The sequence below is a fragment of the Xenopus laevis genome, chromosome 6L, assembly GCF_017654675.1.
Source record: "Xenopus laevis strain J_2021 chromosome 6L, Xenopus_laevis_v10.1, whole genome shotgun sequence".
Classification (NCBI taxonomy): Eukaryota; Metazoa; Chordata; class Amphibia; order Anura; family Pipidae; genus Xenopus; species Xenopus laevis.
This window is the reverse complement of record NC_054381.1, coordinates 52246034-52269157: the sequence shown is the minus strand read 5'-3', so window position 1 is coordinate 52269157 and position 23124 is coordinate 52246034. Positions and strand designations below refer to the sequence as shown.

At 38.0% G+C, this 23124-nt stretch overlaps 1 protein-coding gene and 1 long non-coding RNA gene across 10 annotated transcripts; one reads left to right on the top strand and one right to left on the bottom strand.

The window, feature by feature from the left end:
- The first annotated feature begins 345 nt into the window (after positions 1-345).
- Positions 346-3629, top strand: LOC121394605. Its single transcript, XR_005961818.1, has 2 exons — positions 346-412; positions 3532-3629. It is a non-coding gene; the product is annotated as an uncharacterized LOC121394605 (long non-coding RNA).
- LOC121394604 (CCR4-NOT transcription complex subunit 10-A-like) lies at positions 2209-20732 on the bottom strand. 9 transcript variants are annotated; one of them, XR_005961812.1, is made up of 9 exons: positions 20463-20732; positions 18505-18638; positions 17004-17062; positions 16250-16344; positions 15147-15308; positions 13755-13829; positions 9957-10105; positions 9016-9105; positions 2209-4006 (listed from the first exon to the last, which is right to left on the bottom strand). XR_005961812.1 is itself a non-coding variant. In XM_041566027.1 (4 exons), exons 1-4 carry the CDS (start codon positions 10826-10828, stop codon positions 3950-3952), a joined length of 327 nt encoding a protein of 108 aa, XP_041421961.1. In that variant the 5' UTR covers positions 10829-10949; the 3' UTR covers positions 2209-3949. The 9 variants fall into 9 exon arrangements, 1 of the variants encoding a protein (XP_041421961.1); XR_005961813.1 differs by lacking the exon at positions 17004-17062 and having other exon boundaries at positions 9971-10105; positions 20463-20720; XR_005961810.1 differs by lacking the exon at positions 17004-17062 and having other exon boundaries at positions 20463-20710.
- Between the last annotated feature and the right edge of the window lie 2392 nt (positions 20733-23124).

Here is a 23124-nt window from a genome sequence, read left to right as displayed (position 1 = left end):
TGCTGAAGGTAAAATCCCTCATTAAGGCATCAGCTAGCTAGAGCCTAGAGGATGAAGAAAACAACGTGTAAGGCGTCATGCCATATGGACGAATCGAACCCACGCTTGTTACGCTGCCACACCTCCATTACGTCACCGTCCGCTATGCATGGTACTGTAAGCCACGCCTTCTTCTGCCTCCCGCCGTTCTCCTCCTCCTATATGGGACCAGCGCCTAGTCTGCTGTACAGCGAAGGGGCGGCACCAGAGAGACGGCGGATATCATCCTCCGCTCACCAGAAGAGCACGGGTGGTAGAGGATGGCATCCGGCGCGTACCAGCTCTTACTCCTCTCCATCCTCCCAGTTTTTAACGCTGGCTATAGGCAAAATTAAAGCGGGGCTACGGCCAGTGAGGACGGGCAGAACCTCTGGTTAGTGTTCCCCATCTTTGTTATTGGCACAAACCGCTGTCTTCATTTATAATAATGGGCCTGCAGTCTGCTCTGCTGGTATTAGGCTATAGTGTCCTTTGCCCGTGGTTGTATTAAAGGGCTGTGTATGATCTATGGGGGATTGCATTATGAGCGCCACATGGATGCTCTGAATGATAATTGCCGTATTCAGGGAGCTGGTAGCGCTCTGCTTGTTTTCTTTGCTTCCCTGTACGGCATTGGTGTTTGCCTTGGTGCACTTGCTTTGCATTACCCCTGTGGCAGTGAGTGAGTTAAAGCGGTATAAGTGGGGCGGAGAAGAAGGTGACTGACAGAAGCTGGGCGTGGCGTTCTCCCTGTCATCATTAGTGAATGCGCACACAAACGCGAAGCTGAGAACGGGGTTACGCTGACAGATGGGTTTTGTTTGGTAACAATGACAGGGCAGGGTGCAGTGTTAACGCTGATTAACAGCAATTTATACCCAGCAATGGGCTGAATCTGTAATGTGTTATAGTACAACTCAAACACTCGTACTTGACTGCAGAGAGCAACCTGTGCAGTGTTCCAACTCCCCACGCCTCTCACCCACCACAATGTTCCTTTTTGCTGATCATGTGCATCTGGTTGATCAGTGCTTGCTAGGCCATGTGTCTATTCCACTCACTCCAAAACTCTCATTGCGTTTCTCTATCATATGTAACTCCAAATACAAATGGAACAATGACACGTTTTCTTAAAATAAATATAGGTATGGGATCCATTATACAGAAACCTCCGAATTAGGAAAACTCAGTCTCCCATAGATTCCATTTTATCCAAATCTAAATGTTTAAAAATGTTTTTTTTTTGTAATAATAAAACAGTAGCTTGTACTTGATAGAATTAATTGTATCTTAGTTTCTTATTGGAAGCAAAACCAGTCTAAAACACATTTTTTGGTGTTACTGTTCCTTTAACGTTTACATGATTTTCTAGTAAGACATAAGGTATGAAGATCAAAATTACAGAAACATCCACTATCTGTAAAACCTCAGGTCCCAGGCATTCTGGATAACAGGTCCCATACCTGTATATTAAATATATATGTGTGTTTTGGAAAACCCAATGTCCGAGCCGGCCAGATGCCAATACCAAATATCCATAGGTTTATGGAGAGTTCTGAAAACGATAGTAACTGACCTTGGAAGAGCACAGTTTTGAAAGTACAGGTATGGGACCTGTATCCAGAATGCTCGGGACCTGGGGTCTTCCAAATAATGGATATTTTCCTAATCTAGATCTTCATACCTTACGTCTACTAGAAAATCACTTAAACATTAAATAAACCCAATAGGCTGGTTTTGCTTCAATAAGGATTAAATATATCTTATTTGGAATCAATTACAAGGTACTGTTTTATTATTACAGAGAAAAAGGAAATCTTTTTTTAAAAATTTGGATAATATGGAGTCCATGGGAGACAGCCATTCTTTAATCCTGAGCTTTCTGGATAAAGGTTTTCTGGATTACGGATCCCATACATGTACAAATTATGACTAGTTTAAAATAGGTCAATATAACTTTCTACTCTAAATGACCAAACTGCAAAGCTTTGCTAAAGTTATTGTTTTGTTTTTTACCAAGTTTCTTAAAATGGTTTCCCAATGATCTGCAGTGCAGTGAGAAGTCATCATGATATAAATTTCACTACACAGTTTGCATAGGATTACAAAACTATGCGACATATAGAGACTCCCAAAATCAAAATAGTGACCACAATTATTATTACCGGGAAAAAAAAGTCACAGACCGTATACTTCCTTTGTTTCTTTATTACAGTTGTTCTGTAGCTAAGCAATTGGCTGACAAGCACACAGCATTTTTCTATTTTTTTTTTTTAAAAAAAAAGTTAATTTAAAAACAAAAAACTAAAATAAAGTGCCTGAGATTCCTTCCATATGCAAAATACTAAAAGATAGAAATTTCAGCCAACGTGTCTGTACGTGATGTTTGAGTCAAATGTATAAAAAAAAAAAAGAAATATCACAAATACATTTATTTTCACTGCTGTGTGGGTGTTGGCTCTTAAACTTGTGTGTTTTATTTTCCCCTCTTCTGATATGAATCACTTTGGCTGATGTTCTGCCAGTCTATAAACTCATGCATCTGATTGGCCCAAAAGGAAGACTGCACTTTAACAAATGCTTGTGTATTTGCTGTATTCCTTTGCTCTTATCAAGACATATTGCCTCTTTAATAAGTAATACGATGCATGAACATGGAGAGCTCAACCTAATCCCAACACACTTGTAAGTGTAGGGTGCTTATCCAGAAGACCCTTCCCTCGCATAAGGGTCAATGGGTAAATGACAAAAGAAATTCGGATGCACACCTGTAAGTTGCAATTGTGTCCAAACGGTGATTTATTTGAAGCCCAGAGTATACAGCACAAAGGGGCAACTTTTCGGACCCCTCCGGGTCCTTTATCAAGCCTCTTGATAAAGGACCCGGAGGGGTCAGAAATGTTGCCCCTTTGTGATGTATACTCTGGGCTTCAAATAAATCACCGTTTGGACACAATTGCAACTTACAGGTGTGCATCCGAATTTCTTTGGTCTTTAATAAGTAATAACCATATGAAAGGCAGTGGAAAACACTTAAGACAATCCAATATATCTATGACGTATACTTCCGGGAAGATGAGAAGGGTGTCTAGTAAAACTAAGCAAGGTGGGAACTGTACAACCTGTAAACATATACAGTAGTTCTTGTGGGGTGCAGCAGCAGAGCAATGAGAAAGGACTCTTGTCTAAGGAGCTCCACTCTCCAGGCAACCTAAAACCTGTGCAATTCTGTGTCAAGCAGCTAAAACAGGTCATTGGGACCCACAGAGGATCATAATGGAGCAAAATAAAGTAAAAAGCACAGTAACACATCTCTGCTGCTTTTCTTAAACTGGACTAGGCATCATAATGAGGCCTTTACTAGCCTCAAAAGCTAATGAGATCAAATTGCAGACACTAATAAACATATCACAGTAGATACAGCATTTGCCATTGGACATGAGTTTGTTTAGCAGTGGCAGGACATGCTAAGTGTATCAAACGCATTTCTCATCTTGTTTTCTTTCTGTGCAGGTCCTCCATTCTGAGTGAAGTCTCAACACGGTCACGCTCTAAGCTACCGTTTGGCAAAAATGTGCTGCTACTCGGTAAATAAAGGATATTTCTGTTTATCTTCATGCCTCAAAATAATATCTATGTTAATGGAGTAGCAGTATAACAAGAATTTTCATTGTATTCAAATTCTACTGTGGCCTCTTCTTTCATTTGGATCAGAAATGCTCTTTTTTCTGCCATTCTGTCCTTGGACTGCTGAGGTAGTGAGATATCACCCACACTGAAATAAAGATAATATAAACATAAGAAGGGTGTGATCATACCATATGAAACATGTATAATAATTGTATCCATCTAGGAGCCTAACCGTAAGTAGAGCAGTGATCCCCAACCAGTGGCTCGTTGGATGTTGCTCCCAGTGACCTTCAAGCAGGTGTTACGTTTGAATTCCTGGCTTGATGATGAGCTTTAGCTGCTTAAAGGAGAATTCAACCTGTAATAAAAAAAAATAAATGTTTGGCTTATACCTGTGATGTGACCACTTGTTAAGCTTGAGAAAGGGCACAATGCATGCCAGAAACGTTGCTGGTGGAAACATTGTTACGAACAGGTAACCCGTTGCATTTTTTGTAATTTTTAATACACTATTTTTCACTTTTTGACTAAAAGAGTGCTGCCTTTTTCTTGTTTGGACTAAAAAAATAGTACCTGAAAGTCTAGTAAATTGTGCAAGTGAGTCAGTTGTGTTTAACTCAGCGCCTTCACACAAAAGACCCATGCAAGCCGGTAACTTTCTAATAAAAGAGCAGGGTTAAGAGGAGATTCTGTCAGTCACATCACAAGTGTAACTGTAAATATCACTTTCACTTTAGCCCTTATACTTGACCAGCTTACTCTGTCGCTCCTTAAAGAGGAAGTGTTCACAATAAACAATCTTTATTTAGTGTGATGGCTTTTCCGTTTTATATGCAGGACAGCAGACCAAGAAATGCTTGTTTTAGCAGGCAAATTAACTCATTGGAAAATGTCCCTTTACACTATACAAGCGTAACCCTCTATTCACAAGTGTGGGCCTGTAAGCACTGCAGCAGAGATCAATGATGAATACTGAAATAACTAATAACCTGTGTTCATGGTTTGTTACAACACCACTGGGTTCAAAACCACAAGCCAGAATGACATCAACTGAATGTTAAAAAGAGGGCACTGCAATTCAAATGTATGTTTAAATGTATAGGGTACAGAGCCTTAAAGGAGAACTTAACTCTAAAAATAAATATGGCTAGAAATGCTGTACATTATATAATTCATTTATTGCACCAGCCTAAAGTTTCAGCTTTGCAATATCAGCAATGATCCAGGACTTCAAACTTGTAACAGGGAGTCACCATCTTGGAAAGTGTCTGTGACACTCACATGCTCAGTTGGATCTGAGCAGCTGCTGAGAAGCTAAGCTTAGGGGTTGTCGCTAATTATCAAGCAGAAAATGAGACTTGGCCTGTAATATAAGCTGATGCTACAGGGCCAATTTTTAAATTCTGATGCTAGTTGCACTGGTTTCTGTGCTGCCATGTAGTAATTATCTGTATTAATTACTAATCAGACTTATATTGTGATATTTGATATTTATATTCTGTGTGTACAGTATATTATGAGTGGGTCCCTAAGCTCACTAAGCTCAGTAACTGACAGCAGCACAGAGCATGTGCAGTGAATCAGCAGAAACGAAGATGGGGAGCTACTGGGACATCTTTGGAGGCACAGATCTTCCCTGATAAAGGGCTGTGGTTGCCTTGGGCTGGTATAAAAGCCCAAAACATAATGTACAACATTTCTAAACTACATCTTTAGTTACACTCTAATTCTCCTTTAAGTTGCCTTGTCACAAAAAGAGGCAATCATTAAACATGTACAGTGAGAAATAATGAGCTTTATATTGGCTGCATTCCCTTTGACATCTGAATATATGGCCCGTCCTGTTTTGATGCTCATGCAGTTTTATATGCAGTGGGTATTAAGTTATTTACAGGCACTTCTGTGGTGCTGGTGTTGTACCAATTTCAATCTTGCACCAGAAAGCATAGGAAACGCCCATGTCTAGAACAGGTATGGCATTTTCACAGTGCTAGGAGTGTACTAAATACCCCCTGCTCTTGAAATGCAGCATTCACCATTACCCTAATGTGCTTTAAGTTGCCAGAGGTTCCTGTTATTTTTGTTACCCGTAATGGAGCGACATGGAGCCTCGTGTAACTATAAAACACTTTAGCAATGTCTAAACAGCGACTGCTGAACAACCTTCTGTTCATTGTTTGTGGGGTGGGAGATGCGACTGCATGCATAAAGTACAGCTTGCTATACATTTACTGATAAAATTGTACAACGTTTGGTATGATTTTAAACATGGGTATGCTAACCTGATGATCCTAACCAACAGCCATGTACTGTGGATATTGGTCAGTGTGAGGATTTGGCTGGTTTTAAAAATTCCAGCATGTCAGCTGTGACTCCTCTTCACTTCCAACTGTTAGTGCAAATGAACGGAAAAAAATAATTGAGGCCATACCACAAATGGCCCCTTGTACAGAATGTGTTTGTATAGCCAATGAGCTGATCTGTCAGATACCAAGCAAAATCAACCTGTGTGCATGGCTACCTTAATCCGAGCACTATTGAACTGGAAAATGAGTATAACTGTGGGATTGTGTACATGAAAATGGTACATGGTCCCAATAACACTTTCAATAAGCGCTGCTTATTGGTCACTGCCTGGTAACCAATCAGTGAAAACCAGGAGAGCTGCAAAGCAGGAAGTAGTGCTTTGTTTTGTTACACATCCAGTCCCACCAGCCTTTATACATTACATTTTTGGCTAATTATATTAGAAACATTTTTTTATTTTGCACAGCCTATTTATTTACCCAGTTTTTTTTTTTAATACTGAACTGTTCCCAAGAATACACAGATTGTTGCCTAACCGGGCTTAATCCGACACCAATTCCATGCAGAATTTTCTTACACTCCCTCCTGTTCACTTAAAGGAATTCTGTCATGATTTTTATGATGTAGATTATATTTCTAAATTACACTGTTTACACTGCAAATAATTCACTCTACAATATAAAATTGAATTCCTGAACCAGTACATGTATTTTTCTTCATTGTAATATTGTTGTATAGGCAGCCATCTCAGGTCACTTTGCCTTGTCATGTGCTTTCAGAAAGAGCCAGCACTTGGATGGATGGAACTGCTTTCTGGCAAACAATTGTTTCTCCTATTCAATATAACTGGATGTGTCGCAGTAGGACATGGATTTTATTATTGAGTGGTGTTCTTAGATCTACTAGGCAGCTGTTATTGTGTGTTAGGGAGTGGTTATCTTGTTACCTTCCCATTTTTCTGTTGTTAGGCTTCTGGGGTGAAGAAGGGAGGAGATTGATATTACTCCAACTTGTAGGACAGCAGTAAAGAGTGACTGAAGTTTACCACAGCATAAATCACATGACTGGGGGCAGCTGGGAAACTGACAATATGTCTAGCCCCATGTCAGATTTCAAAATTAAATGTAAAAAAATCTGTTTGCAATTTTAAAAAATGGATTTCAGTGCAGAATTCTGCTGGAGCAGGACTATTAACAGATGTGTTTAAAAAAACAAAAAAAAAACCAAAACATTTTTTCACAACAGTATCCCTTTGAAATAATTCAATAGGGCCATAGCAATAACCATTGTCTGTTTCAGACAATGATCGGATCATCCCTATCAAACAAGCATATCTTAAACTGTATGTCCATTTAAGAATGGCAAACAGTCATCAGTCAATGCTTTAGTTGTACTCTCAATTCTGGGGAAAAAATCAAATATATCCCATTAAAGGCTGTGGAGCTCTACTGGGGGAACCAAAAACCCAAGGTGGCCATACATGGGCAGTGCATGGAGAATCCAGAGGGCCTCTCAGACAGCTATCTGTCCAAAAATCATCCAGATCTCGATTGGGCAGGTTTGATTTTCCCGCCCGATCTAGCAGATGCGGCCCTCGTCCTGTCAGCTGGTATGTCAGTCATTGTAATCCGATTGTTTGGGTGTAAGGCAGAAAGATGGAATTTGCCAGATAAAAGAAAAATCAACAATGTTTATGCATCCAGTACCCTGGTCAGAAATATCCCAGGCTTGCAGAGCTGCAAAGAGACAATGCTAACAAGTGTGCAAATCTATTTGCCCAAAAATGTTCATGCATTATACAATAATGAATGAACACACATTATTCCTAGTCACTAAACAATGATATACACAAACTTAAAATGAAAAGCAAAACACAGGGATGTGTTAATTACGGACTTTATTTCCCTCTTACTAGGGATGCACCGAATCCAGGATTTGGTTCGGGATTCGGCCAGAATTCGGCCTTTTTCAGCAGGATTCGGATTCGGCAGAATCCTTCTGCCCAGCCGAACCCGCATATGTAAATTAGGGGTGGGGAGGGAAATCGCGTGTCTTTTTGTCACAAAACAAGGAAGTAAAAAATGTTTTCCCTTCCCACCCCTAATTTGCATATGCAAATTAGGGTTCGGATTCAGTTTGGTATTCTGCCTAATCTTTCGAGAAGGATTCGGGGGTTCGGCCGAATCCAAAATAGTGGATTCGGTGCATCCCTACCTCTTACATGCTTTTAGAGACTTCATTTGAATGTAGGCTCTCACCTTATACTGTGGTAAATTAATTTTGAATCAGTAAAATATAGCAGTCAAAAAACTCCCCCCTTTTAAATATGCAAAAGAACAATATTGCAGGTAGTTTCCTACCACTAGGAAACTGTAGTTCATAGCAGTAACAAGCACCAAAGGCAAACCACATTGCTTATTTAGTAGTTTATGTTACTAAATTAATGAACCTAAATGAATGAACCTAATTCAATTACATTCAAACTTTGTGATTTTGAATAGATTTGCAAATACATTTCCCTGATGGACCAAAGAATTACTGTTAAAAAAACATTTCCCTACATGTGCAGATTGTTCTTGATAATAAAGTGCTTAAGGGGAAAAAGAAAAAACTGTCAAAATGCCAAGTAATGCACATTCTAGTAGAAAATACCTTTCAATCTGTGGCTGCTTTTTAGGAGTGATGTCAGGTGCCTGCTATATTTATATTACAACTTGGGTGTGGGAACTGAACATCTTCAGTTATAAGTAACTTTTATTTTAAAGGAGAAGGTTAAATCACTGGTGGCTGCCAAATGTTAGCTTTAAAAAAAAAGGGGTGTTTGGTCACCCTCGGTAGCAAAGAACTATTGGGGGCAACAAAATGTTCAGTGTGCCATTGCCCTAACAGGAGCACCGGAACAGGGTTCTAATATTTGTAACCCCCATGTTTTAACCTTGCCTTCTCCTTTAAGTAAACATGTACTATTCTGATTCAATATCATTAATAAATAGTTATGATAATATTAAAGAACAGTTAAAATGACGTTTAAAAACGCATATGAAAAAATTCAATCCGTACCCGATGAATTTTAGATTTTGCTGCTTCTACATGAACTCCGCCATCACCCCTCTGGGCAAAGGGTTCTTTATTATTAGCATTGCTGTTTGTCTGTGAAAATTAAAATGTGCATCACTGTAAATTAAAGTCAGACAATAACAATGGCTTTTACAAACTACACAAAAAAGTGGGAACAGTGAGTTGAATGCTATGTTGCTTTACCAAAAAGAATCAGAAAAAAACACAAACCACTACATAGTTAATGCAACTGATGGGTACCTACATTTTTTTTAATAAACTGCCATTGTCACAACCATCATTATATTTTTGGGTATCCAACTGTGCCACCTAAGGCACTAGACCTGGGAGTGCCCACCCCGCCCCCCTATGGTGTAAATTATTGGCCAAACCCATCTAAAAATGCACCCACTGAAAAGCATTACAGCAGAAAGTGGAAAATAAGAATCTTTTTTTTTTAAAAAAAAGGGAGCCATCTTTTGGGGATTTTTTTTCCAAAAAAATAGAAAAATTTGAGTTTTGACCAAAATAAATAACCTTGAAAACTCGAATTTTTGTGGAACACAACCTTAATAAATCTGCCCCTAAATAAACCCAACAGGATCAAGGAAAAAGAACGGTTTTATTTTTATTACAAAGAAAGAAGGAAATGTTTATGAATTATTTGATTACAATGGTGTCTAATGGAGATGGCCTTCCCATAATTTGGAGCTTTCTGGAAAACAGGTTTCCCAGAAAGTGGGTTTCCTACCTTTATTTAAAAATCTTTTTATTTTTTTATAGAGTCAACATGAGTCCCACATACTGTATGCTCCTCCTCTAATACTGCCCCTTAATCACATTCCAATTGTATAGCCAATGAAGCAGCATTTGTCCTCATGACACGTTGTACATTTCAGCTTAAACAATAACGTACAGTTACCTTTCAAAAAACAAGAACATACCTCATGATTTTTACCATTTTTATTATTGCTGTGCCCCTGTAAAATAATTTTTTCAAGAACCACCAACAGGTGCAAGGCTTTTTCCGTTTGGAATGTCAGAAGATATAAATCTACAGGCAGAAAGCATACGGCATGCGCAAATTTCTCTTCTGCAACAAAAAAAAAATGGAAAAGAAATGGTTATACCAAGAAGGCAAGAATATGACTTTAAATGTTAACACATAAAAGCAACATAGCATTTAATACATTCTTAAACAAGAAACGTGGCCAAAAAGAACGTAAGTGAGTTATGAAGAAATTGTATTTTTGTGGTCCAATATGTATATCTATTCTTGAAGATTACAGAAACGACTAATGAACCAGTAAATAAAACAAAAACTCCTATTTATCAGCAAACAGATAAGGAAATACAAGTAATCACCCCACATAGACATAAAAATGTACTATTAAGAACTAACCACATAATATATGGGATTTCTTAACCGTGTATTGTATTGCCTGATTTAGGCTATGGTTTTAGGAGATATTGATACATTTTAAAATCTAGGGGGATGTTACCCCAGGAACCTGCTACCAGAGAATGAGGTCACCCCCACAAAATACAGCTAAAACTTAACATTAATGTGAAGATAACCTGGAGAACAGGAAAAGATACAGCATGGATTTCATAAGCATGCTGCGCACTTCAACCTTATGTTTTTATAATTTGCAGCAGGGGTAGATCATTCCCTATATATGCACACACTGAACGAAAGCACTGAATAAACACATTTTTATAATAAAAGGGACATTGTCAGCTTGAACAACCCTTAGACGAGAAGAAATGCAGGTGCCTTATTACCAGAGCAAGCTTCAGCCGTTGCTTCCTCCATGGCAAAAGATTTAGGCAGACAAAATGAACCATTTGATACAAGGGCAATTTTTTGCTCAAATAAAAGAAAAAGAAAGAAAGAAAGAAAGAAAGAAAGAAAGAAAGAAAGAGAGAGAGAAAGAAAGAAAGAGAGAGAGAAAGAAAGAAAGAGAGAGAGAAAGAAAGAAAGAAAGAGAGAAAGAAAGAAAGAAAGAGAGAAAGAAAGAAAGAAAGAGAGAGAGAAAGAAAGAAAGAAAGAAAGAAAGAAAGAGAGAAAGAAAGAAAGAAAGAGAGAAAGAAAGAGAGAAAGAAAGAAAGAAAGAAAGAAAGAAAGAAAGAAAGAAAGAAAGAAAGGAGGATTAGCACAAGGAGTGTCCAGTAGGGGTGTTTTTCAAATTGAGGGTTGATTGAGAAGTTAAGTATAACGCAGATATATTCTATACAATAATGTTCTGTTATACCTGTACAGTTATATAAACTAGTAAGGAAAATAGGAAATGAACTGCCTATCAACTAAAAATGTATTTGCCATTTGTATTTCAGTATTCTAGAAAAAATGCTACTGCTTTGGTTTAGGAAGGCATTATTTAAATTCAACAGAAAACCAAAACATTAAAATGTTACTATGTAAACATTGTTTTTGGGTGGAGGACCCCTTTAGTTTGTATAAAGAACAGGTCAGGTTCTGACAAAATCAAAAGTAATGAAGACTAAACCTAGGCAGAATAGCACAAACGTATCTACTAAACAGGTTAACATATATAAGTATGATTAAGAAAATACTGTATGTGTGGCATATATAAACAAAGCAAAAGCTATACCACAATGCCACTAAGCAGAGGCCTGTAAATAGAACAGCCTTGTATTATTGCCATTTTGGGTAAGATATTTATTAGTGTGTAAGGAAAAAAATCAATGGTGTAATTCCATGCAAGGAAACAAACATACCATGTCGCAATAGCTTTTCCTATGCCTGCCATGCAATTAAATTAATTTATGAGGTTTTTTGTCAAACAAGGATCAGGACCTATTATGACTGTTCAAGGCTTTTTTTTACACTATGTAAAATAAAAATAAAAGTGGAGAAGCAGGAGAGACACAATATTTGACCCCCCAAAAATTTGACATGCATAAAACTGCCATTTGCATAAACCACAGTATAGCTAGCAAAATTACACACATATTTTTCATAGTTGGATTACAAAGAACATGATGATTCATGCACACAAGGTTCATTATATTTCCAGCTGCTTCAAGACATTAGCAACACATTCTTTCAAAAGTCTTGTGAAAAATCTGTTTGTTATATTCTGTTATAGTGAACATTTCCAATATTACTTTTCTAATACTGATTATTAAAGGGGACCCTCCACCCGAAAACTCTTCTTTGCACAAAGAAACAAAATGTGTATCTAAGAAAGCTTCCAATATACATTCATTTAGGGGCAGATTTATCAAGGGTCGAATTTCAAATTTGAAAAACTTTGAAATTCGAATTCAAAAAGACCAACAGAAATTAAATCAAAGTTTTTTTTTAGCCAGTTTAAGGTGAACCAACTGACCCTGGCTGCAAAAAAATAAATAAAACTATTGCTCAGTGTGGCTGTTACTTTTTATTACTTATTTTTCTATTCAGACCCGCTCCAGGATATCACTCTCTGCATCATATTAAAGTTAGTTTAAAGGTGAACAACCCCTTTAAAACAAATCAGAATGGGTTCTACTCGAGGGGGCAGATATATCAAGGGTCAAATTTCGAGTTTATGGGAGTTTCTAAAAACTGCCATCAATAATTTATAAACAGGTGAATAGGATCGACCTGCAACTTTAAATCAAATCTAATTTAATTTTTTTTTTTTTCAAAAGTCCACCAAATGACTCCAAATTGATTGTAGAAGGTCCCCCATAGGCTAAAACACCAATTCGGCAGTTTTAAGATGGCGAATAGTCGAATTTGAATTCTTAAAAGGTACACTACATGATAAATAGCAAAAATACAAATTTGGACTATTCCCTAGTCGAATTACACTGAAACAAACTCGAAATTTTCAATTCGACCCTTAATAAATCTGCCCCTAGATCTTTTGATCTCTAAATCTAGATCAGTTGACCTGCAATATTGCTTCACGGGTGCAGAGAATATAAAGTCAGACACATATTGTTTTTTGCGTGTAATAATTTTTTTTGTTATTCATTGTTATATAAGAAGTTTCTCCATTTGCTCCCTCAAAAGCCATGTAACCCCATAAAGGTTACTTAGAGGTTCGCCTATTCTGTGACTCTGCTTGGTAACTGGTTTTGCTGAAGCTTAAATACAAAAGTAAAAAAATAATAATTAGTCAACTAGGATGACTTAAAAGACTGCAGAAAAGCAATAAGAGTTGCTTGACTGATGAGCAGTACTAAAACGTTTTTGGTTTTATCTATACCAATATATAGTGAATAAAGTAGCCCTACTGTAAAATATAAGGATATTATAAGTTACAGAGGAGTTCCATGACCATATAAAAGCACAAGGCCGAAACACATGTCATAGAACTCCCAGGTGACTTCGAATACCCTCAAATTTTTCAACAGGGGGTACTTTATTTATTATAATACATACGTTTCAGTGAGTCATGTGACAGAAACGACATCACTAAGCCCCAATTATAACTGATAAAGTGCCGTTTATAAGGATAAAATTTACAGGATATTCATGGATCTTGTGTACTATATATGTATATAATACACAAAAGCTATGAATAGCTTGTAAATTATATCCTTATAAACGGTGAGTTCGAATGTCATTTCTGTCACATGACTCACTGAAATTTGTGTATTTTGTGGTGTCAGTAATTTAATCGATTCCATTTCCAGACAGGATTCTCCACCCTGCCCGCTCTGACTGAACATTTGGAGAGTGGGGGGTGGGAGAACGCTCAGATTTAGAATTAGTGAATCTTTACCTTGTCTGTGTGGTGTAAACGGTCCTGTAGGGCTTTGAGGAGACGATCTAGGAGATTTCAGACAAATACGCCTACCTAGAATGTCAGTGGCAACGAAAGCATCATAGGAAAGAAAGTGTGCAGAAAAACATAGAATTGGTTAAAAAAGCAAGATATTAAATAGAATGAAAAGACAATTGAAATGTGTTAAGAACATTTGTACCAACAACACACTATACTGGAATAAACATGGAGTCTTCACATCTATATAAAGCGTATTTATTTAGTGCCATTAAATAAATAGAAACACAGCTGTCCAGAAAATGCCACATGAATCTAAAGCTTTTATCTACCTGACACAAAATTGCCATTGTTGATGGAAAACATTTCAGCACTTCATAATTGTACATCAAAATTACATTTTAAGAATTACTATCAAAGATTAGAAAGGTGAAAAATAAACACACTACAGGATGAAAGATAATGTATATACACAAATAATCCTATAAAATATAAAGATTTATTTCTTAAGGGTCAGGCCACACAAGGTTTTTTTGGGGAGATTTGGTCGCCTGGAGACTAATCGCAACGTTTTTGGGGCGACCAATCTCCCCAAACGCCTTCCCTGAATCTGCTCCGGCTAAAATGAAAAAACGCCGGCGCTAATCACACGCAGCGGTTCGTTTTATCGAAGTCACCCGAAGTCAACTTCGGCCGACTTTCGGAAAATGAACCGCCGCGTGTGATTAGGCTCCCTGCTTTGGAGTCTGAATATTGATCAGGGAGGATACTGGATACTGTACTGCTTGGGAAAAACCAAGGATACACGAGTACTATTACTACATGCGATAACCCTACTGCTATCTTGTGAGTAGGCAAATTTAGCCAAAGATGGTGAAGGTGCCCTTTGGGAAAATACATAATTGTATGTGACACTGGTGGAAGAATTAATTTAGAGGAAACTTTATATTAAATATTCACTTCACCTTTCCAAACACTGGGTGTCTCAAACAAATCAAAAATACTACACCATATTTTCTGTCTGTATTTGTTTCTACTCTCTCCGTTTGCTTTAGGCGCTGATCCAAAAACATTGTGTTTTTTTTTTTAAACAAAAGATTGGCGGCACTGGTGATTATTTCAATATGTCATTTTAAAAGAGGTGTTGACAATTTACACGTTTTGCATTGTAATTACTTAAAACCACTTAGTTTTAAAACAACACAATTAAATCCAATGTAAATCTAGGTTCTAGCAATAAAACATAAAAACTTTCAAGGGGTAAATACATAACGGTCTGGAAATTGAACATTTTAAAGAATTTACAAGAAAGTCTACTAATTCTTAAATCAAAACACAAGACTACCTTTCATATGAGTGTTTCTTATTTGAAGTTTAGGTACATTTTATTACCTCATTCATTAATGGTTAAGTGTTTGCTTCAACAGGTCAGTAGTTGTTTGGCCACTCTTATACAACTCAGCTACAGCAGGAGTTCAGGAATACTTTATAATCATCTTTGTTGATTTCTTTAAGTTCTCCTAGATGCTGTAGACAGGCTTCATAATTACCAGCCTATAAAATACAAATAAAACAAAACATAATGGTGTTACAGATGTTAGCAGACATATATCAGAATGCATATTTAGTACCAAAACCATCACCGTCTCTCCCCAGCATAATTTAAATTTCTGTTGAGGGTCAGTAACTCACTACAAATCCCCATTCAAGTCGGACTGCATTTTTGGGACAGCAAAGAAGTGCTGTTGCTAGCTGGCATGAGTAGGTACCACTACTTGCTTACTATCTGAAAGCTCCAGAGTAGGAGAATTCCTTTGGTACAGTAGTAATATAATTGGGAACATAAACTGCTGTTTGTAGCGCCTCATTTTCTATTTCTCCAACAACTGATCTTCAGTTGTGTAGTTTTTTTTTTACACAGCGAAGCAAGGATCAAATATTAGTAACAATTAAAAACGCAAATTAGTTCAGTTTAGATATAGTTTATATACTCCTAAAGATATCATGTACTTGTGAAAAAACATTTGCAGCACTTCAACTTGGTGGCATCACATACATATGAACTTTATATAAGCTACCCATCAACTTAGATTGTGCTGCCAGTGGTAACAGGGTGCGGTAACATAGCATAATGATGGAAACAAAAGAAAAAAAAAAAAATCAAACCACGGTGTATGTGATTTTTAAAACATTTGCAGTAAATCGATAGGTGAACCTTGTTCGAATAGGTATTATTTTTAAAACCTGTTTTTTTTTTAGGTGTCTGCTTGTACTACACCTTATCTAACTGTATAAAACAGAGTAACCAAGAAATACGATGTTTACACATGCAATTAATCTAACTAGGAGAGAAAATATTGTAGACAGATATAGGCAAAATTGTTATATATTATGTAGATGCAAATTGAAAGTATCTGATGAACACACTGTATATTCCAAATTTTCGAAAATACCAATAGCTGCATTGTGTGTGCGTGAAAATGTACAAGACTTACTGTAAATGCTTGTAATGCACTTCTTGATAATTCCTTCTCATGGTCAGATATGCTTGACCAATCAGCAGAGCCCTTGTGTTTTTCAACTCCCTGTTCTAAGTATCAAGCAAAGAAAAATCATTTAAAACCCCCTTGATGAGGAAAGAAGAAAGTCCAAATCTTATTCTTTTATACATATATAATACAAAAGAGCCATGATTATCCTGTAAATTCTAGTGTTATAAATCATGCTTCATTATATCATCAGTTACAATCAATGCAAGTTGTGTTGTATGAATTACTGAAATTTGTCTATTATAACAAACAATGCACCACGGGTTATAAAATATAAAGATATTAGAAGTCACCTCTGAATACCATGACCTGTATTAAAGAACTCATACTTCAGCCTCCATATGGAACACCTCAGTGACATATTCTTATATTTTACAATAGAGTGTTCTTTATTCCCAGTATATAAAATAGTAAAGTTTACAGCATCCTTCTTAACTGGGAATAGTAAGTAATTTAAAGGACAAGGAAAGGCAAAAAAATAAAATCCCATTTTTACTTTCTTTAATGAAAAAGAAACCGATCTCCAATATACTTTAATAAAAAAAAAAATGTGTACCGTTTTTATAAGAAACCTGACTGTATGCAGTGAAATTCTCCCTTCATTTACTGCTGTGGATAGGAATTGTCAGATGGTCCCTAACTGCTGAGCAGGGAAACAATCATACTTATGAACAGCAGGGGGAGCCCCCGCCTTACTTACCAGTCATGCAGAATTCAAGCAGCTTTGTTTATGACGATCCCTAAGCAGCCCAGACCACACTGAGCATGTGCAGGGTCAGGAAAAGATGTTTAACAAAGTTACAAGATGACAGCCCCCTGTGGCCAACTTTGAAAGCATAAATCATTGGTTTGATTAGCCTTAGTGGTGCAGTAAGTTCATGCTTATGTTTAGTATACAAAATACAGCATTTCTAGCCTTATTCTATTTTAGACTTTCCTTGTCCTTTAAAGTGTGTAGTTCACTGTCCAAGCACTAATTTCTGTTTAACTGCTTCCAAATAGTACACCAGAAATATTTTTTCAAATGCTGTCTACTGTTTATTTTTGTATCTTTATACAGGCATTCAATTGGGTGTTTCTGATTTACACTAAGCAAAATAATTATTATCATTATTTTATTAATAACATGTATTTATATAGCGCCAACATATTGCGTATTACTGTGAAGTAAATGTGATTATACAACTAAATCACATGAATTATATTAATTATGTATGTAACTCCATATGTTCTATATATAGAATAATTATATTCTATATATAGAACATATGGAGTTACATACATCACAATCAATACAGGTACAAAAAGGTGAGGAAGGCCCTATGCATAGGCATAAAGTCTAAAGGGAAAGGAGTAATACCCAAGGTGCGGGAGTGGGCAAGATCGAATTAAGTGGGTGAGAAATGTGGTGTTGCGTTTGGTAGTTAAGCAGAGTGAGGGTAGGCTTCTCGAAAGAAGTCCGTTTTAAGAGATTTCTTGAAAGCATAAAGGTAGAGAGAAAGTCAGACAGACCGTGGGAGAGAGTTCCAGAGGAGGGGTGCAGCCCTTGCAAAGTCTTGAATGCGAGCATGTGAGGAGGTAATGAGAGAAGAGTTGAGTAGCAGGTCAGTAGAGGAGTGTAGTAAGCGGTTGGGTGAGTATATAGAGATGAGTTCAGAGATGTAGGGTGGGGCAGAGTTATGAAGTGCTTTGAAAGTCATTAATTTGAATTTGATTCTGAAAGGTAACAGAAGCCAGTGCAGGGATTGACAGAATGGCGAGGCAGAGGATGAGCGGTTGCTGAGGTGTATGAGCCTCGCAGCAGTGTTCATTATGGACTGGAGAGGTGACAGTCTCTGGAGGGGAAGGCCAATTAAAAGAGAGTTACAGTAGTCTAGACGTGATAGGATGAGAGAGTGAATACAAATTTTGGCAGCATCTTGGGTGATAAATGATTGTATTTTGGATATGTTCCTTAGGTGGAAGTGACATGATTTAATAAGTGACTGGTTATGAGGAGTGAATGACAATTACAATGTTAACAACCATAGCTGCTGAATGGCAGTAACAAACATCTAAAGCTCATTGTAAACACACTAAACTTTAATTATAATACACTGGTTGTGTTATATACAATTGATTTGTGATTATTGCAAATAACATTAGAATAAAAGCAGCAATACCACTTCTTTTATAAATCTTTAGAGTAAAACAACCTGTACCTCCTGCTTTGTCTGCAGCCATTCTTGAATCTTCTCTGATATAGTCTAGGACTCCTCTGTGAGTAACTTCTTGGACTAAGAGGTTCCTTCAGTGTTTTTCCCGAGACAGCAAGCAGAAAAAGCTCAAGAACACACTTTAGGCAGAAATTTTAAATTAACAAAATGTCACATATCTGTTTCAAAAAACATTCAAGAGCTCTCCAGTGTTACGGTTATACTTCCCCCAAATAAACTATTTGTTTACACATAATATAGGAAACTGTTAAAGCAGAGGAGCAGCTTTCAAATAATATTGTGTATCAGATAACTCAAAAAAGTGTACTGAAATGGATAATTATCTCTGACAAATATAAAATAAGGCGATGATCACTAAAAAGAAATGTAACAATAATCCACTTAGTATCTAGATTTTATATGATGAGTGTGTTTCACTGGGGGGTCTGCAATAGGAACCAAATTTTCAGAATACTTAGCAGGCTCTTAAATAGGAAGTTCATCTAGACGGGTAAAAAAAACATTGTCTAACTGGGTTTTTAAGACAGAATATTTTTGTACATAGGTTTGTTTACTTTGCATGATTCTGGAGCAATTTCATATCAAACTTAGATGTCGGACATAAAGCAGGCATGCCATCTGCTAGTTGATGGCAGTAGTTTGCATAGTGATCCGCTTTTCTGGCTCTCTAAACTATTTAAAAAGGGCCCTTGCCTGCACCCCTTAGGAAGGACAATGTCTACTTTCTGTTAAAGTTATAGGCACACAGGCTGAAGGCTCCGGCTGTTGTCAGTCAGCGTATTTTTGCAGGCAGAGATAAACAAATCTGCTCCCTGTCTCTGCTCCATTGATTTGAATCTGATCAGCCAGTATGTACTCACACACAGCGGAGGAGGTCAGCCTGCAAATATCTTCTTCCGTGTATTTGGGCTGAACTCAATCTCAGCTGTGCAGCGTGTGAGCACACACAGACTTATCATCCACTGTTCCCAACACAAACGAGCCAATCTCTGAACTGAATGAAAAATATCAGATGCGGGGAGCAGTTGAGAAGAAACAAGTCGCTTATAGAAGCAAGATCATTTGGCATTTGGGGTAAGGCTACCAGTGTCAGGCAGTTTGGCAACACATATTCATGCAACGTAAAACACATTAATTATTATAATATTGTGTATGGAAGCACATAATCACTTAGAACTTGGACCCCCCACGCGAGCATTTATTTAAATGATAATGATGTAACATTCTATATATGCGCTTGAATGCTTGATGCAGATGAAACGCACAAAGTGAAATATAAAAGGGGGAAAACAAGGATTTTGACTAGTGTTTTATTGAGGAGGAATGAGCTTCCCTCTCCTCTGTAATTGCCAACACCTTCCTCTCTCCCAAAGCTGATGTGACAATTGCTCAAGTAACTCTTTGGCACGTGGTACAGCACTGATAGCACTTGAGTTGCAGCAATACAGCAGCACACAGCGTTGCACTATTCCCCGGCTGCTCACTGCACACTATATTGTGGGACTGATTTGTATGTCCATAGCTATGCTGCACGCAACTAAACCAATTGCTCTCTTACAAGGGCCCAATTAGCTTTATACATTTTCACTCTCCTTCATGCAACGTCATACTGATCACAGGGTTAACGCTGTAAATAAAACACACAATATATGACAGTACATACACAGAGGCTTCTCTCACTACTGCACCACATACTTTCCAACACCCTGGGGTGTCCGCCATCGGGGGCGGCCCAGTCTACCAGCGCTCGGGAGGTTTTAAGTGTTAAGGGGGCTTGGCTGCATTTACTTGGATTACCGGGCCCCCTGCTGTCAGCGAGCTGCAGACTTTGGGAGGGAAGGTGGTTGCTAGGGGCCTGTACGTTCTTTCCCCTAAACAGCCTTCATACTGCCCAACAGTCCCGCTTTTCCTAACACAGCCCCCAGTCCCGAATCGCTACTTACTGTTTAGGGTAAGCGCCTAGCTCCACACGTCTTACAGGAGATCCCAGCGCCGCAAGTCTCATCACGCGAGACTGGCGTCACAGCTACACGTAAGCGCAGTGACGCATCACGTAGCTACCTTGTGGGAGGGACTATTCGCCGTAATTCAATTAATACGCAGTCAGAATCTTCCTTCAAAATGTAATCCGTTTCTGCGCGTACCGCCTACTTCTTATTGGGGAAAAAAAAAAAGAATGAGAAAATTTGTTTCTATTTCTTTTTTGTGGGGTCTCACACCATTCCCTCTACTGCTACCCAGACTTATAGTTTCTAAAGAAGTCATTTATGTTTTTTTGCTCAAAGTTTCGACTTGTGCCAAAGAACTAAAACAAATCCACGGAATGTGTAAGCTCTGGGGTTCAGTGTTGGGAACCCAGTAAAGCCACGTCGCGCCCCTCCCGCGAGTCCCGCGGCCGTGCGCAAACAAGGGCGAGTGTGCGCGGCCTGCGCAAACGAGCGCGGACGCGCCTGTATTAGCCCCCACTTAACCTTTTTCAGTGCTGGGGGTGGGCTGCTTATGAGGTACGTGCCTGGTGCCCCCCAAGCTTGCGGCCTAGTCACGTGCCTCTTCTCCCCACCCCCAGTTACAGCCCTGCTGGGATTTGTACAACATGGAAATTTGTCCTCAATGATATTTTCTAGGGTGCTCAGTGTATTTACGTATGACATTATTTAAGAACACAATATATTGCACACCTAAGCAAAATATAAGACCTAACCTATTTTATTTTTTATAAAACCCATTACGCCTCCATGACAAACCAAAAGCTTTTTATTTTTTCCTCAAAAGTTACATTGTGACACTTTATGTCCTTTATCAGTTAAAGGGTTTCACTTTTATAATATCTTTTTGTATGATATAGAGCAGGGCTGTAATGCGGCCTGTGACCCCTCCTTGTGTGGCCCCCACATCAAAGTCTGCCTGCTGTGTCCACTAACCATGTGTAAACTTTAAATCATCACAGAGATTAACTGACCCCTGCATTGTTTAAAACCCTTTAAGTGACACAGAATGTAGAATCTAGGTTCTGTGGAAAAGTCACTTTAAATGGAACATAACGTAGATTCTGCAGCACTTCTGGGTCTGGGAGCGGAGGAGCGGCTTGTTGTGAAGATTGAACTAACTGTGTTTGGCCTATATACCTCTTAAATCTGGATGCTGGCGAAAAAACAACAGACCGCATTGTGAAAAGTCCAGCCTGTGACACTATAGGGACCCTGATATATACACTTAAACATTGTGGAAATGTGAGTGCAATAATTTTATATGTATTTTATTATTAAAGAGGATTTTACACTATTCTAAGTGCATTCCTTTAGAGCTATTGGAACATTGGAGGGAAAAGAGCAGACTGGCTGTGAAGGCCTTAACTATACCTGAAGGCCCATAAGAATTTTAAATGTTTGTAAGTACCCACCTAAAAATCACACTGGTTGGATAAAAGGTGATGGTAACAACTTTAAAGGTGAAGGAGAAGGAGTATCCCCCTTTATAGAGCGTGTGACCACCCAGAAACAAAAAATACTACACTATATTAGTCAATTGTCCATTTTGTCTATCCTCAAGCTGTTTTTAGTGCTGGTCCATTGATATTCACAATACTTGATTGTTACATCCGAAGGAGAACAGATACTGGGCACCGGCAGAGGAAGCAGACTACAGGACCCTAAATCATTTCTTATACTTATTAAAGGCGCAGTATTTCAGTTTTTTTTAGCTATGGGCCTTGGCTTGAAATCAACGGTGTAAGTGGTTCCAAAACATTTTTGATACTCTGCAGCTATATGGATCCTAGGATTCCTTTAGTAATCTGCACTGAAGGGACATTGACTAAAATAATCCACTTTTCATAGATCAAAATTTATGGAGCAACAATATACAAGTAGAAAACACTACGGGGCACATGTACTAAGGAAGTGAATTCGAAGTGAATTTTCGAATTTAAAAACTTCGAATTTCGAAGTAATTTTTGGGTACTTCGACCATCGAATAGGCCAAATTCGACTTCTACTTTGATTCGAATTGAAAATACTTCAAATATTCAACCATTCGAAAATTGAAGTACTGTCTTTTTAAAAAACTTCGACTTCGACACTTCGCCACCTTAAACCTGCCGAATTACTATGTTAGCCTATGGGGATCTCCAAGAGGGACCTCCATAGAGCAGGTGGAGATGCAACATGCTGCATTTTTCCTGTGTTCGGCGCCTACCTGCGCCTGTGTGAGTACAGCCCCATTGGAAAAAATGTAATGTATCTATTCCTGCGCTCCCCTGCGGCTGAACGCAGAAAAATGGAACGCAGGGGAGCACAGCTACAACCGCTCGTCAGTAAGAGCCCTTACTATTTACATATTTGATTGAGGACACCCCAGTCCCTGTAAACTCTTGGTTATTTCCACTAATTTCCTAATTCTGCTTATTCTTAGATATGACATAACCATTATTATCTCTTGAAAACACAGACAAACTGGTTTTGGTATGACTATAACACCTATGTGTCACAGTCACTATACTTATATTAACTAAAATGGGAAGCAGTCCTTGGAAAGTCCCTGTCTTTTACTACAATACAAGTAGTAATAAGCTGCCACAATAAAAATGATGGTTTTAATTATATAAGC